This window comes from Labeo rohita, chromosome 4 (genome assembly GCF_022985175.1).
Source record: "Labeo rohita strain BAU-BD-2019 chromosome 4, IGBB_LRoh.1.0, whole genome shotgun sequence".
Lineage (NCBI taxonomy): Eukaryota > Metazoa > Chordata > Actinopteri > Cypriniformes > Cyprinidae > Labeo > Labeo rohita.
Window position 1 is genome coordinate 40,780,916 of NC_066872.1, and position 17,528 is coordinate 40,798,443.

Here is a 17,528-nt window from a genome sequence, read left to right on the forward strand (position 1 = left end):
TCCTACAATGTCATGTGATTAGTTCTTGATGCTGCCAAGCCTTCTGATTGGCTGATCATCTCAGACATTGTCTCATGAATCTTAAGAACAACTCGTGCTCATCGCTTATCGGTCAAATTCCATAATGCACTAGTGTAACCTATGAGGTCCGATAATTATTTCTAATTTAACTGTGTTCACAATGAACACTTTGTCATTTGTAATTCGTCTTATTAGTTTTAATATTTTCCCTCTTATATGCTTTGGTTTAACATCATAACAAAATGTCAGAATTGCTAAAGATAATTACTAATCATTTAAAAGATGAGTAACGTGCTGCATTTGACAGTGTCCCAAAGCAACACAGCTTGTATTTTAGCACTTCCCAAGTAGTTTAAGCAATTTATACTGAAAGATCCAGTAAGATCTTTTTTTGTGGTTGGATGCCATAAACAACTTTGTCTAATTATTATCATTATAGCTAATAATTTAAATGTGCAGCGTCCATATATTGGCAGCACTTCTTAATAAGGTTGTAAATGTTGTCATCACTTAATAAAAAAGGATATCATGAACTAATAATGAACATCATTTATTAATATAGGTAAGTGTTAATTTCTACTTATGTTGTGTAAGTCAGTATTAGTTAATATATTATGAACAAAACATGAATTAACAGTGAAGTGTAGCTTATTGTTAGTGTTATTTTAGTATTATTAATATACTATTAAAATATGTATTCATATTTTGAATTACTTTTTTGGTTTTAATTTTAATTTGTTTTAATTTAATTTTTAAAATTAAATTTTAATTGTATGTATTTGTCATTTTTATTTGTTTTTATTTATTTGTAATATATTTAATATTTATAGTTATAATATATAATAATGTATTTTAATGTGCTATGTAATTATAATTTGTGATTTATATTTAAGTTTTATTTTATATTTCTACTTTAATGTAATGTTTTTTTCAGTTTAATATTTTTATATTAATTATTTTATATACATATTTTTATATTAATTATATAATTTACATAATTCATATTAATTAAAAAGTTTTTTTATCACCAAAAATATATTTAATAATTTATATTTATAATATATAATATTTTTATATTGTGATTGTTATATTGTGATTGTGATTGTTTTTATAATATAATTGTTTAATATTTATTTTGTATTTCTACTTCAATTTACAGTTTTTTTTATTTAAACAATCTTAGTCAAAGCAACATTACTAATTTCTGTTTGAGTTTAATATTTTTGTATTAACTATTGCATATTAATGTTTTATATTAATTAAATAATTTTAATTTATATTAATATTAATTAAAATGTAGTTTTATATTCTAACTTTTTTCAGTTACCAAAAAATATATTCAATATTTAATTTATAGTTATAATATATATTTTAATATTGTGATATAATTATATTTAATATTTATTTTATTTTTCTGCTTTAATTTTTGTTTTTCAGTTTAAGTAATCTTAGCGAAAGCAACGTTTCTAACTTTTTAATGTTTAATATTTTAATACTGTATTAACTGCTTATATATTAATTAATTATATAATTTAAATTTTGTATTAAGTTTTACTAATGATATAGTTTTATATTTTAACCTTTTTCAGTTACTAAAATATATATATTTAATATTTGCTTTATATTTATAATATATAATATTTTATTATTGTGATGTATAATTATATTTAATATTTATTTTAGATTTCTGCTTTAATTTATTGTTGGCTGTTTCAGTGCAAGTCATCTTAGCCAAAGCAACATTTCTCATTTCTGTTTGTTTTTAAAGCTTAATATTTTTATATTAATTATTTATTATTAATAAATAATTATTACGTATTATAATTAATACGTTTACAATTAGATTGTTAGTTCATGATGCCTACTATAATGCAAATACGAATGATACTTTATTGTAAATTATTAGCCTTATAGCATTATCATATAATGATATATTCCTGTATGGCTCATGTTTTTCAGTATTGATTGGCTGTTACTTTTCTGACACATGCGGTGTGAACCTGCAACTTACTATTTTCATTTCCTCATATTATTTACATAATTAAATCTCTTAAAAGGAGTGAACTGACACAGTGACTAATACTTCTCTAAACTAAGCAAGTCACTGCATCTGTCTTACAATCTGATGAATATTTCCTTATTAAAAAAAGAGATTTCACGACCCTCAGCGCAGGTACTTTCACACATCATTTCACATGAGCACAGTCTTCCTCCTTTGCAATCTTATTGTTTTTAGCAATGTTAAAACACCCTGATAGTCACAATCACACGTGAACCTTCCTCCGCTCACCCCACCTTCACAAACAGCCATCAGGACTTGATTTAAAGTTTTAGACAAGCATGTTCTGATACACTCCCATAATGCACTGTGTTGGTTGTGGAGTTTCTGTAACACTGATTCTCTCCAATCCCACCGTTCTCTCCATGCTTCAGGGAAGATGGTGAAAAAAGTGTGCCCCTGCAACCAACTCTGTAGTAATTATCTCTTTTTTTACATCCTCCCACTCCTCCTTCCCTCTCTTTCCTGTCGTCACCTCTCGCTTCATGTCCTGTGGCCTGCTGAAGCTGGTTTTCCCCGCTAAGCTCTCAGGCTGACTTGAGCATTTCGTTCCTGTGATGACCCATTCATGTGTTTATAAGTGTGGCATGTCACGTGTGTTTTCACTCTCGCACATACACGCCGCCCTAAATTTGAAACCGAATCGAAAATCGCTCTCGATAAACGCCTCGACGCCAGCAGACTGACTAATGCGCTCTAAATGGACCCGTCTGAGCGCTCATCCCATTATTTGAAGGCCCAGACTGCCTTCTGCACTCTTCCTTGATCCCCTGAAGACTCATCCCGCTTATTGCACATCGACCTCATCCTGTTTGGATGGAGTTTTTCACCCATTACAAGGGTCTAATGAGGCCTGGATGATTTTTCCCCTTCACTGTGCACAAGGCTTAATCACTATCCAATGCACAAGCCACCGTATTGAGGGAATACAGCTCACATTTTCACACAGAAAGGTAGGTTTTTACAAAGAGCATTCGGGGATCCTCCAGTACTGAATAAAGTGAATGGAAGTCATCCAGTAAATGCTGAAGTCAAGCTGTATGTGGAGCGTCCACCTCTCCCTTACCCCTTTTCCACCAGGTGGTGCTGGTGCTTGGCTAGTGAAACTTTTTTTTTTTTGGCCAAATCTGTATTCAAGTTTAATGGATATTGTAACATCCACAATTTTTTTATGATTAAAAGAGGTTTCTTAAGCTAATTTGATTATAAATACAGTAGAGTTGTGCAATTACAATTTCAAATTATTTGACGAATAGAAAGTTCAGAATACTCTTAAAATGTTTTGTAATAAATTTATAAGAATATTTTGTTAAAAATCTCTTTTGTGCCGAAAAAAAATTATTTTAAAAAATAAAATAAGAAATATTAAATGTAAATAATCCTGTCTGGGCATATTTTTTAAAAATTTTTAATTTTTATATAAATATTAAATGTAAATTAATGTTTAATCAACTTAATGTTTAAATAGCTTAAATTCAGTATAATAAATACTAAAATAAAATAAAAATTATTAAATGTAAATAATTATGTCGAAACACATCATTTTTAGATTTATAATGTATGTTTATATGAATATTAAATGTTAATTAATGTTTAATAAAATGTAACTTAAATTCAGTATAATAAATACTAAAATAAAATAAACAAATTATTAAATGTAAATAATCCTGTCAGGGCACATTATTTATAGATTTATAATATATATTTATATGAATATTACATGTAAATTAATGTTTAATTAATAAAAATTAAATTAAATAGTATATAATAAATACTACCATGATGCATAAATACTTAAATTTAAATGAAATCATTATCATATCAATTTATATAAATTAAACTATTTTTACACATTATAATATTGACTATGAGATTTTTATTTATTTTTTATTTTTTTATTATTATTTATTTTTATTTTTTTGCATTACGGTACTTAAAATTGAGTAAAGGTTTGCTTAATTTTAATTCAGACAATTCCACAATGGCAAAAAAAAAAAAAAAAAAAAACATTTTAATTGTGATTAAAAGGTTGGATACTGTTTCAGAAATCTTTTGTAGCAATATAATTATTTTTATGTATAAACTAACAGCACCGACCACAATGTATGTAATGCATGAAACCAGGCCAAACCAGCACCAGCATGGTGGAAAAGGAGTAGCTTTCTTTCAAAGCATGGCTTACTCTGGACTACGTCGCCCAGAATTCATTTCGGTGCTTCAGTCTTGGCCCAATGTGTTGTTCTTTTATGTTGCTGCATTCTGGAGGGGCTGTGTTTGCCATCCTAACAGGTCATATCTGTGTCGCCGGATGGCTGCCTTGGATAGTTGGCAAGATATTTGTGCCGTTTGTATTTAACTGTGCAAGATTTGATTTAGAAAAATTTGTTTTTTTCCCCCATCAGCTTTATTTTTGACTTACAGTCTATTGTTCAAATGCATCAGCTCTTTGTTCCTCGACAGATATGTGTAGATAAACGAACCAATCAGCATGTTTAAAGGCCGTTATCTCGTAGTCATGACAGTGATGAGTCTTACGAAGGAGCTGAGGCATTTCCACTCATCTTGCTTCACATTAACTGCTCAATAAAAAAGCTTTTTTGTAAAAACGTACCACGTAATCCTCACTGCAATGCTTTGTTTTTCATAAAGAGGCTTATATTAATGTTCTGACAAGTCCTAGTTTAGCTAATGGTACTAATCAATTTTACTACGCTTTTAAGTGGTAGGTGTTGGAAGTTTCATATTGTTAGCCTCCATGAATTTTGAGACATTGCAGTGCAGTGTATTCTAATACTGGAGCTCATGGTGAATCCATTTCCATTTCACCACCCTTTTGCTCCCTCTTGTGTTGCAATAAAAACCACCATGGCAAGCATGATAATGAAGCCCAGGCAGATGCGAAGCACTAGGTTCATGCACCGATGGAAAGCCAGAGATGGTGTTTTAATACTGTCTTCGTGACCTGTTTTGCAGGCTGGAGTCACAGTGATAAAAGTGTCACTTTAGCCTCAGAGCGGATGCCCAGGTGCTCGATAGGGCCTCACTGCCATGACTTTTTTGTATACACATGATATTAAATGTACAGTTGTCCTCTTAGGTTTACATACCCTTTATGTAATCTGTAATATGTTTGAAACGATTGAAATTAAAAAAAAAAGATTTTTTATTTAGCCTTGTCTTGAAGAACCTGCATAAGTTATTTTAGTATATTCGTAACTGAAATTAAATAATTGTTCATTTTCAAACCCCTTTGGTTCTCAAAATGCTCCTCTATATTTTAAATGTCTTGTTTTTACTGTCAGCAACTTTATTTTTTAATTTATTTTCAGAAGATTTTATTTACTTTTTTATTTTTTCAAATTTAAATTAGTTTTTAAATGCAATATTCTAAATATCACATTTGATTCTCATGTCATTTAAAATCTGCCTTTTTTTCAAATTAAAATTACATTTCGAATGCAACATTCTAAAATCACACTTGATTCTCATGTCATTTAAAATCTCCCTTTTTCAAATTAAAATTAGATTTTGAATGCAGTATTCTAAAATCATACTTGATTCTAATGTCATTTAAAATCTGCCTTTTTTCAAATTAAAATTACATTTCGAATGCAACATTCTAAAATCACACTTGATTCTCATGTCATTTAAAATCTCTCTTTTTCAAATTAAAATTAGATTTTGAATGCAACATTCTAAAATCACACTTGATTTCCATGTCATGTAAAATCTGCCTTTTTTTAATTAAAATTAGATTTTGAATACAACATTCTAAAATCACACTTGATTCTCAATGTCATGTAAATCTGCCTTTTTCAAATTAAAATTAGATTTTAAACATCACTTTTGATTCTCATGACATTTTAAAAAAAATCTTACATCAAATAGTTCAGAATCAGGTCAGACTAGGGCAGAACTAACTAAAAAAAAAAAAAAAGATCTCTTATTTTTAAATCAGACATTTTGCAGATTACATAAGGCGTATGTAATCTAATGAGAGGAACTGTATATGAAAATATACACACATTAATATAGTCTGTGGGCTTCAGATTGTATCAGCTGTTTCAGTGTGACGCATACTGGACTGACTTCCTTTTTACGATCGTCTTCTCTCTTCCTCTCTTTCTCTCCGCTCAGGGACGAGCAGCACCAACACGGTGGCGGGAACCATTCAGAATCAAAACCAGCCACCCGTCTCTCAGTCCCAGAGCTGCAAGGGCATGTTCACAGACGAGCTGCACAAATTGGTGGACAACTGGGCCAGGGACGCTATGAACCTGTCGCAGGGCAAGAGAGGCTCCAAGCACCAACAACAGGTGGCTCCTCAGGGCCACAGCTACGAAGTAAGACCTTGTTCTGGAGAAACTCAGACTATCTTAGTTGAAACTGAGCGTCTAAATCAGGAGCTCTCAACTTTTAGGCCCTTCAAGGTTCACTTTCCTGCAGAGTTTACAAGCTAATAAAGGTCTACTAGAAAATAGGGGTGTGCAATAATGACAAAAAATGATATCTCTATGATAATTAGATGATATTTTGCTGAGTTTACAGCTGACTGCCAAAGCTTTTGATTTTCTTCATATTCTGTGTCATTAGCAGGAATAACAGAAATTAACTTTTCCAATAAGTTTAAATAGATCTTTACCTTTCATATGCATTTTTACCTTTACAAGGCCATTTTTTAAACCTAATTGCAGGACATAAATGCATTTAACCTGCACAAATGTAAAAATAATAGTTTGATGTTTTAAAAATAAAGGGTCCAGTAGTGATATTTGTGGATAAAAGGGGAACATATACTTTAAATATGAACCTAAAATTGACATTGATGAGTCGTTGAATCAATCATTCAACTGATTCGTTCAAATGTCTGAATGATTTAGTAATGAAACACTGTTGTGTCTTGCTCAGAGAGGCAAAACAGTGCTTTGGCACTGAAACTATTTTGAAACTATTTTCATTGACAAAATACGGCGAAAACAGCAACTTGTGTCAAAAATGTTAGTCGATTTAATATTTATATAAAATTTGTTTGTTTGCAAGAGTGTTGAGTTTATTGGTTCATAAAATCAATATCACATTTAAAATCATACTAATATTTGGGTAAAAAAATGTACTTTTTGTGTAATGTTTGCTACATCCAATTATATAAATATAAAAAACATATACAAGTCATACGGGGGCACATTTGCCCCCTTATCTTGAATTTCGGGGGAATTCTAAATGTATTTTAATAGACTAAATTACACAGTGAAAGCATGAACTCTAAATGTGCTCGTGCACATTGCTTTTGTTCTGTGTAAATGCATCTAAATGCCACTTCAGATGCAGATTGTGTGCCACCTCTGCATTGCAAACAAATTTTGTTGATATTGATTTTATTTGATTGGTAACAGCCATATAGTATCTTACTATTCAAATGTAATGATTCAATTTAACAATTTGACACAAAAGATGATGCATACATTTAGTTAGGTTTGAAAAAGTAGCCTTGTAAAGGTAAAAATGCCCATGAAAGGCAAAAATCAATTTAATATTAGTGGAAAAGTTCCTTTCTGTTACTCCTACAAACTAATCACTGCACAGAATATGAAGAACATGAAAAGATTTGGCCGTCATGACAGCTTTTGTGTCTTTTTGTAAGGTTTCTGCAATAAACTTGGTAATGTCAAATTGCATATTGTTTAAACAACAATTACAATATTATCGTAGATGAATTATTTGACCCTGGACCACAAAAGCAGTCATAAGTAGCATGGGTATATTTGTAGCAATAGCCAAAAATACATTGTATGGGTCAAAATTACTGATTTTTCTTCTGTGCCAAAAATCATTGGGATATTAAGTAAAGATCATGTTCCATGAAGATATTTTGTAAATTTCCAACCGTAATTATATCAGAACTTAATTTAAGATATTTTGTAAATTTCCTACCATAATTATATCAAAACTAAATTTTTTATTAGTAATATGCATCGCTAAAAACTTCATTTGGATAACTTTAAAGGTGATTTTCTCAATATTTTGAATTTTTTTTTTTTTTTTTTTTTTTTTGCCCCCTCAGATCAACGGAAAGCAAATTTGTTCAACTCTCAGATGATGTATAAATCTCAATTTCCAAAAATGTACCCTTATGACTGGTTTTGCGGTTCAGGGTCACATATAGCACACACCCCTACTAGAAAGTTACAAGCAGGTGATTTTGATTAAAGTTGAAGCTTAAGAAAATCTCAACAGAAAATTGGACCTCAAGAGCCAGAGTTGAGAATCCCAGCTCTAAGTACTCTAAACGTCTTTCTTTAATCTTTTCTCAGATGATTCCTCCTACCAATATGGGCCGTAAGTACTCTGCTCCGGGGCAGCTGTGCCCAAGCATCGCTTCGACTCTGAGCGGCCACCCGCCCATGCCCAACACTCCCGCTACCTCTCTGGGGGCCCGGAAGGGCTCCCTGTGTCCCACGCCACAGTACGGCTACCCCTCCGCACCTTACAGCGCCCAGTGGGCCGGTTCGGCCGCGCACACCCAGGCCGGTCTTCTGGCCACCTCGCAACCCCTGGGACAATACCCCCAGGTTCCGACCCCTTTACAGACCTTCCACATCAGCACTTTGCAAAAGTCAGTCAGCCACCCGGGTGGACCCAACCTGAAGACCACGTAGGGCAGGGCCTAGCCGTGCCAGGCCTAAATAACTCTCAAGTGGGGGCAAGTGTTTGATTGCATTGCAGAGATTCTGTTTAACACCAGAATCCTACTGCATGCTCACAGATACGCCACGGGAATGATGCACAACGACGAAAATAAAAACAACGGTTGCTTGTGTGCAATGTTACGTGGCCAAAGAAGGTGTGATCATTTTTATTAAGGTGTGTAGTGATGGCATCCTTCACCACCCAGCCCCAAACATTCATCAAGGGGTTCGACTAGAGGTTTGCTGACCTATAATGGAATGAATGCCACCGGTATCCATATGTATATCCTCCTGATAAATTCACACATCAAGCACGTCAGCAAACGGAGGATCGGGTGGGTGACGGTGAGCTAGTGTCCTTGTTCCCCTCTTGCCCTAAACCCTCTGCTGCAATGCCATGGAATAATGCAATAATTACAAAGGTAGAAAAAAGCCCATTTTAAAACACAGGAAGTGGCCTTCATTAGATAAAATGACTAAATCCATGTACAGATTTCCTTTGTTTTTAAATTGGGTTATGAGGGTTATTTCATTCGTTTGGTTGGTTGGTCAGTTTGGTTTTTTCTTCCCTATGTCTTTCAAGCCGGCCTTGTGTAGCAGAATGTTAGGGACATTTTTTTTTCAGAGGCCTTTCAGCTGCCGCCGAAGCTTCAGCATGCCTCCCAGCATGCTTTGCAGCACGTTCACACTCATACCGTCCTCCGTTTTTCTCATTGGGCCACACCGCAAGGTGACATGTTAGAAAATTGGGGATTGGATACGGGATTGGTCGCCTTGGAGGCCTGTGGAGCTTTAAATCAGCTTTTTCTAATCATGGCAGCATTAGGGGCCTCTCGCGATAGTTTGATCGAGACATTCAAATAAGAAGTCGTGTTCTGTATGGACCTGTATTTACTCATCAGTTTTTGATGTTGAAACACTGTGATTATTATAAATGTTGTTGGACAACATTAGATAAAAAGAAAGTAGACAAAAAAAAGAAAGACATGAATTTTTCGAGGGTTTTGGATATTAGCGTTCATGAGATGTAAGGCTAGCTATTTCGTTATTCACATCTTTATTGGAGACACTTTAACCCTTTTTTTCCCCTTTGTACTTTCTTTATATTAGATAAATGTGAATGTAAAATGAATTCAATTAATGTACTTGAAGAAACAAATCTTTCCCTCTTCGCCCAATGAGCTTTCTGACGATTCTAGTGCCTTGCGTTATTTTTTTTTGCTTTGGGGTTTGATATATAAGGAGTGCTGGTCTTCGGACTTCACAGAGGGTGAATATTAATATATTACATGAACAAGGTTGCCGTTTTGAATCGCCTATGACTGAAACCATTTGATGGCAGTCCTAGTCGGAGAAAGCTTCATATGTAAGGTGCGCTAACACCAATCCAGCCATTATATCACATTCAGAGGCTGTGAAGAATACTACCTTAGTATGCAAGTGTAAGTGTGCCTATCATCAGCGCATGGACGAGTCATTTCAACTGCTTTTCGACAACCACGGTGTCTTTGTTTTTCTAGATGGACTCTTAAACGGCGTGAGCGCTTCTTGTGAAGGTGAGGAGGGATTGGCTCAGATAGAAAGGCAGGACGAGGAAAGTTAGTACGAGTGGGACAGTATGTTGTAAGTATTTCAGAACCACCAACAGCTTAGATGTTTTTCCAACACTGCTTAATTGGTTTTGACGCCATCCAGCGTCAAATCCTCTTCGTGTGTGAGTAAAGAGACACTTTTGAGTTATTTAGTGTAATGAGGATCAGAAAGGTTGTAGGGGGAAACGATAGTTAGCAATCCTCACTGACACAAGAACGCCACTTTCTGCCAAAACAGCACTCGTGAAGATTCAATCCGCTTTTTAACTTTCACTGCCCGTGCACGTTCTCAAGTCACTGTACTGGCAATGGCCTTCGGTTTTATGGCAGATCAGTAGCTCTATCTCTTTTGTAGCAGTCAGTCGAATCACTCTTGTAAATGCTTTGGTTTGTTCAAAAAATACTAGACTTGCAGTGAGAACAGATCTGATTCATCAGAAACAAATGTACAGATCCTTAGAGCATTTTGTTTGGGGTACAAAAACGTAGTGGAGATGCTCACATCACCTTAACTACTGAACAGACTTAGATTACAACTCGTTACTGCTTAGTGTGCTTCGTCTGGTACAGGAAATTCACTATAGGTCAACTGCATAGTTTAGATTCTGACTCTCTGTATTTAAAAAAACGATCGTTTTACCTTTATCTCTTGCTTTGTACACAACGCTTTACCTGTTGACGGCTCGTTTTTTACCCACTTTGTCGTTCCGTTTGTTTAAACTGTGAACACATCATAAGGTCTTTAACAAAGAGGTCCAAACTGCTCAGTGTTCAGACTAATGAAATCTGTGTAGTACTACCTTCGGAGTGCCATGTCCCTGTTCCAGATATGACGCAAGTGTTAATTTGCTCTCGCTGTAAGAAACAGGTCCTCCTGTTTGACCATAGAGGGCGCTAATTGTAACTGCAGTGCAGGACGTACAACGTTAAACGAGATTCACCTCTGACCTCTGATGTAAATGATTCAGCACCTTGGAAAATAAAAACTTTTTTTTGTTTATCGTTCACTTTGCTTTGAAAAAAAAAAAAAAGCGTTTGTAGCGTGCTGATGCGCGAACGAGCCATTCAGCAGCGTTAGACATTCAGTTTATGATGAAAACAACAAAAAAAACAATGTTTTTTTTTTTCTTTTGCATGGGATTTTAGTTACAGAGAATGCACACAAACTCACTCGAAACGTATCTTAGTGAATGAAACCCTCTTTTCTAGTCGCTCTCCTGTGGAAAGAAATACAACAGAACAATGTTTACTTAATGCTACTGACCTGTCATTAAGTTATTTTGTTTTGTACTACTATCTGATCCGCTTGTTTTGCTGTCTTTTGAGTCTCTAGATTTCCTCTGGCGACTTTCATTCAGTGTTCTTTTTTTTCTTCTCCGTATGATATTTAACATTGTACAAAATGTTAAAAGAGTTACTTAAAATGAAAACCAAACAAAAACATGTAGGGAATCATCGGCAATGTTTAACTGTATGTTTTGCACTAAGTATAGGATGTTCAAGCTTCGTATAAAACTGCGCTTTGCGCTCCAATAAAACAGCATTTGTTACCCTATTTGTAAACTTAATAAAAGTCATTTAAATAAATTAAGCTTGCCTCTGCGTCTCAATTCACAATGGATGCTGGATTAGTTATTATGCATGTGTGAATAATGGTTCTTAAAGGGATGGTTAACCCAAAAACTAAGCTTATGCTACACCAGTTACCAGAAGTTTTAAATATGGATATTTTTCTTACACAGATGCACAAATTCACTTCAGAAGGCATTTATTAACCTTTTTATGATGGATGGATGCATTTTATTGGACTTCAGAATTTCAACATCCATTCACTGCCATTATATAGCTCAAAAGAGCCAGGATATTTTTTCATGATTTTTTTCAGTTTGTTTTTATCCGAAATAAACAAAAAAAAAACCTCACATACACCTAAGTTGGCTTCATGGTAAGTAAATTTTTTGTTTGTTTGTTTGTTTGTTTTTTCCATTTTTGGGTGAACTACCCCTTTAAGTGCATTTAAGATCAGCTGCTCTGTCATACCATACACACATAGTTTGTACCCACCTTTAAATATGTCATATGTGAACCTGGACCACAAAACCAGTCATAATGATCAATTTGTCAAAATTTAATTTTTTACATAATCTTAAAGCTGAATGAATAATTAAGCTTTCCGTTGATGTATGGTTAGGGTAGTATTATTGAGAAAATCACCCTTAAAGTTGTCCAAATGAAGCTCTTAGCAATGCATATTATTAGTAAAAAATTAAGTTTTGATATATTTACGTTGGGAAAATAAATGGAACATGATCTTTACTTAATATCCTAATGATTTTTGGTATAAAAGAAAAAAACTGATAAGTTTGACCCATATGATGTATTTTTGGCTACTGCTACAAATATACCCGTGCTACTTAAGACAGGGTCACATATACTATATGTTCAGTAATTTTTGTTCATACTAGCCAACCTGCATGTGATGTAGACAGAGAATGACGAGTTGTTTTGGTTGAAAGTTTGGTTGAATTGTGTAACATGAGGATACTGATGTGAATTGCGTGTTTCGTGATGGTACTAAATCTTCAGCTGGTTGTGATCCTGTTTGAAGGTGAGTGACGTACTCTGTACTTTCACGTGTGTACATGCACTCTGCACTGTCCTCCTAAATGTGAACGTGCATTATGTGTCTTAACTTTTCTTCATACGTGACGTATTGAATTCTGAGCCTGACAAGCAATCAGTCAGTTGAGTTCATTGCAGTTCCGTGTCTTTTCAGATTGTCACAAACAAACCCACATGAAGTTTTTTTTTTTTTTTTTTTTTTTTTTTTAAATAATAATCATGATTTTAACTTGGGATACAATAAGGTGATTTCAATGGGGAGGCAAGGGTGGCAGTGTCTCCTCAAAAAACTGGATGCGAAAAAAATTTGTAGTACAAAAATAAAACAACGCCAATATTGCAAAACAACATTAAAAATTGTATTTTCTAAAGAAACATTGCATTATAACTGCATTAGTGGGAAGACTAATTAAAAACGTAAGTAAACAACTCTCACACTTAGATATAGCCACGTCAAAATAAGACTTGAAATGTCGTGAAAACATGATCTGTGAGGGTTTTTTACTTAGTGAGTAATCAGCTTGATGAAATTTAAAGTAAATCCCTGTGTCTGTGATCAATATTTATCAAGCTTTGATGACTGGTGATCTGAAAAATTACAAAATAGTTCAAATTTACTGTTAAATAGAATAGTGGAACATAAGTTAACAAATAAAATGTGTTGTTTACATTGTTACTGCCTTGAGGTATTGTTTAGGAATAAATGTACTAAGCCTATACTAATACTACTAATTAGTAATACTAACTTGATGAGAGTCATACTTGGCTCATTTATGTAAAAATATAAAATAGAATTGTTTTTGTTGTTGTTTACTTTTACTGATAGTCTAAGTACTGTTTATTTAACTGAGAAAATGTGACTGGGACAAAAAAACAAACAAACAAACAAAAAAAAAACTTTGAGGACTTTGCCTCCACATTTTGGAACACACACACCACTGTTCTTGGCAGCTTGACGGGTAAACAGGCCAACATAGAAACATAGAAACTTAACATGATATTTAAGCACCTGAGTGCCTACTGGAAGATGGTACCGGCTTTATATGAGAGGCTGAGGATCACAAAGCATTCGTACAGAATCTAATACAAGCAAGGTAAGGCATCTTTAACAATGAATCTCATCTCAGCTTCTTGACACTTTTCAACATTTGTGTTTTATCTTTATAACTGAACATGTATATTTTTCACAGCCATGGCAGTGTTTGATCATCTTTGGCTGGTGTCTCTGACTGTGCTGATGCTGGCGTCTCAGCTGAACTTTGCCAGTGCTGCTGTTCGGGTGTTTGACTTACACGCCAGGGACCTCACCGGTGATCCGGCCGGAAACGATCCTGATCCATATGTCAAGGTCTCGTGTGGCGCCACTTCTGGAGGACAGACAGAATTTCGCCGGGATAGTGCCAATCCTTCATGGTCTGCAGAGTTCAACTTCCCAAATTGCGAAGCAAAGGATGATCTGGTATTTCAGGTGTGGGACAAAGACCTGAATTTTGATGATTTCCTGGGCGTTTGTGTAAGAAAGGTGAAATATGAGTCTTCCACCGGTACTTGTAAACTGAAAAATGGAGCCCTGTATTACAGTTTTGAAGCGGTCAGGTATTTGTAAAGCTGTTTTACAGGTTTGTTCCATGCCAGCATTTTGTAAAGCTGCTTTAAAACAAACCTCCACTGTAACAAGCCTGATATAATAATGTTGAAAAGTAGACTGTTTTGCAATGATATGTGTTCATCAAAATCTAAATATTTTAGTCTGTTCACTAACAAAAGATGCTAATAAAAAAAGTCTTTAATCGCGGTTGTCTCTGTTTCTCACTTAATGGTGGAAATAAAGTTTGTCAGGCTGTTCAGAGTAAAGAACAATGACAGCTTGTTTCTGCCGTGGAATTAAAAAACTACATTTTTTTTTCTAAGTGCAGATCTGACATTTCAAACTTTATAACTCGCAATAGCATGTTCATATCTCACAATTATTTTTTTTCTTCTCAGAATTGCTAGTTTATCTGCCCATTGTGACTTTTATACTAAGAATTTTTAAAAAAAGAGCTGATTAAACTGACTTTTACTGCATTTAAGGTACCTCATGAAACTGATTTTGGACATGCTTCTGGGGCAGCATAATGGTTTAATCTGATCTACAACATAATATAACAAGCTTTGGTGATAACAAAGTGAATATTTAAAGGGGTCATGACATGAGAAATCAAATTTGCCTAGATCTTTTGGCATATAGGAGGGCTTTGTACCATTAAAACATCCTTACAGCTTCATAGCCTCATTATATGTTTGATTTGGCGCGTTTGGTTTAAACAGCTCGTCCGTGTCTTTGTACAGATATCAGAAAGTCCCAGTGTAAGCAACAAGTGGATAGTTTATTTTTAAAGATACACCTTTTGGATATAGACAGTGCACAAGGTTTTAAAAAAATGTTTAATTCAATGTTAGACCATTCATTTTTACCATAGATGGAATAAGAAATAGATTGATAAAAATTACAGTGTGTATATCATACAAAACAAGACACTTTATTACTCTCTGATACACTGTAAAAAGTAATACCTAGAACTAACTTATAAAAAATGAGGCAAGTGGCTGCACTGGATGTTTTAAGTTGAGTCAACTTGCAGCCTTTTTTTAAGTATAATAAACACTGTAACATTACTTAATACAAACCCAACAAAATCAAGCTGAGTTAACTAATAGTACTAGTATTACTCAGTTAGATAAACCTACTTTTCTTGGTACAGGTAGCTTATTTATGGATTGCTACAAGTAACCTGTACTCATTTTAATTGGGTTTTATGACGTTTATGTTCTTAGTAAAATTAACATAATCATATGTGAATAAACATTTTAATTGAGTCCTGCCTATAACCTCAGAAAAAAAAAATTGAAATGGCTATATAGTCTAAGTACTACAGTGATTAACTTTACATAAGCAGACTTTGTCAATAACAATTACAAATTAAATTGAAGAAGAAAAAGATGGGAAAACAATAACATTTGTTCAATGTCACCCAGTGTCACTTTTAACAGGGACTACAAAACAACCAATAAATGTGGCTACACATGTACACAATAATATAAAACAAACACTGTGTACAGTAAGTGTATTTTCAACCTGTTCTGAACAGTAAAGTGAAATATCCAAACAGCCCAATCTGCAATGTTTAGATAAAGGTAAATTTGAGCCATAACATCACATTGTATCACACTGGAACTGCATAAATGATTACAGTATTTGTATATTTTGAACAACTATTATTTTTAAGAATGCATGGGGTCCAATCCCACAAAGAGCCTTTGAAATATCTCAAAGGTATACACCAGTTTTGAGTATTATACTATCATGATCTACTGTAGCATGAATGTTGTCTGCTTCAAAGGACGCATTACAATAAAACAATGCGATTGTCCTTGCTTGTACCTGATTGGTCATCACATTACTGTTTATTAAGCTACAGAGTTTAAATATCTTTCAAGAGCAAATGTAATTACCCCATATCATCACAGACAGAAAAATAGTCAAGTAGCTTTAAGCCCAGTACATACATGGTGGACACCGATAAGGTCTTCCTGTCTCTCCTCCATGTACTCAATTAGGCGTCTCAGGGCCACTTCTCTCCTTTCTCTCAAGTGATATGCCACTGATTCTCAGAAACTCTTCACAGATCTGTGAAGAGAAGTATACCATCTTAGTTACATACCAAAAGTAATGTTTTTATTTGAAATGTTTTGTTTTTATATGTCATAATTTGAAAAACAACACTGTTGACTGAGTGCATACTGCACTGTATTGTTTAGGCAAGGCAAGGCAAGGCAAGTTTATTTATATAGCACATTTCATACACAGAGGTAATTCAAAGTGCTTTACATAAAAGGAAGTAGAATAATCATAAAAATAATAATAAAATCAATAATCAAAAAAAAAATAAAAAAAAAAATAAATAAATACCATTAACCTTAGATGACAAAGAATTAGATTTTAGCTATAGTCAACTTTGCTGAGATACCTTGCCTGGGAAAGTCCCCGCCAATGAAAAATGTATAATAATTTTAAAATATTTACTTTTGCTGAACACACCCGGCACATTGACAGCTGCTCTATAAAAACATGTATGTCAACTCACTTTTATAACATAAAACTACCCAAATAAATTGCAATAGGTTTATTTAAAATATATTGTCTGCGTCCGAAAGCCTAGTCAGCTGACTTGCTGCCTCGCTGCCTTATCAGGCAGTAGGGACTTTAAAGGGGTCATCGGGTGCTAAGTTCACTTTTTCATGTTGTTTGAAACATTAATGTGTGTTGGCAGTGTATGTACAAATCTACCCTATAATGATAAAAATCCATGCAGTGTTTTTTAATTAATCTGTAAAAATAATATCCCCTTTTTCAAATCGACGTTGATTGACATGAGCGTCTTACCTCAGACCAGCTGTAACAGTCCAGTAATTTTCCATGTTTTGATGCTGGAGCAGGGATGTAAGTTAGACAAGAATATCTCAGATTGAGCGATTGAGATGTTGTGTTGTTGGATGTAATAATGA

The 17,528-nt window shown here is 33.9% G+C and overlaps 1 protein-coding gene across 1 annotated transcript in view; it reads left to right on the plus strand.

The window, feature by feature from the left end:
• wnk1b (WNK lysine deficient protein kinase 1b) overlaps positions 1-11,949 on the plus strand; it is an 89,886-nt gene extending 77,937 nt beyond the window's left edge. The window contains 3 exon segments of the mRNA XM_051106938.1: positions 2,455-2,496; positions 6,218-6,423; positions 8,392-11,949. Of these exon segments, the coding sequence (XP_050962895.1) occupies positions 2,455-2,496; positions 6,218-6,423; positions 8,392-8,736 (593 nt within the window). The 3' untranslated portion in view covers positions 8,737-11,949.
• Positions 11,950-17,528: the final 5,579 nt, after the last annotated feature.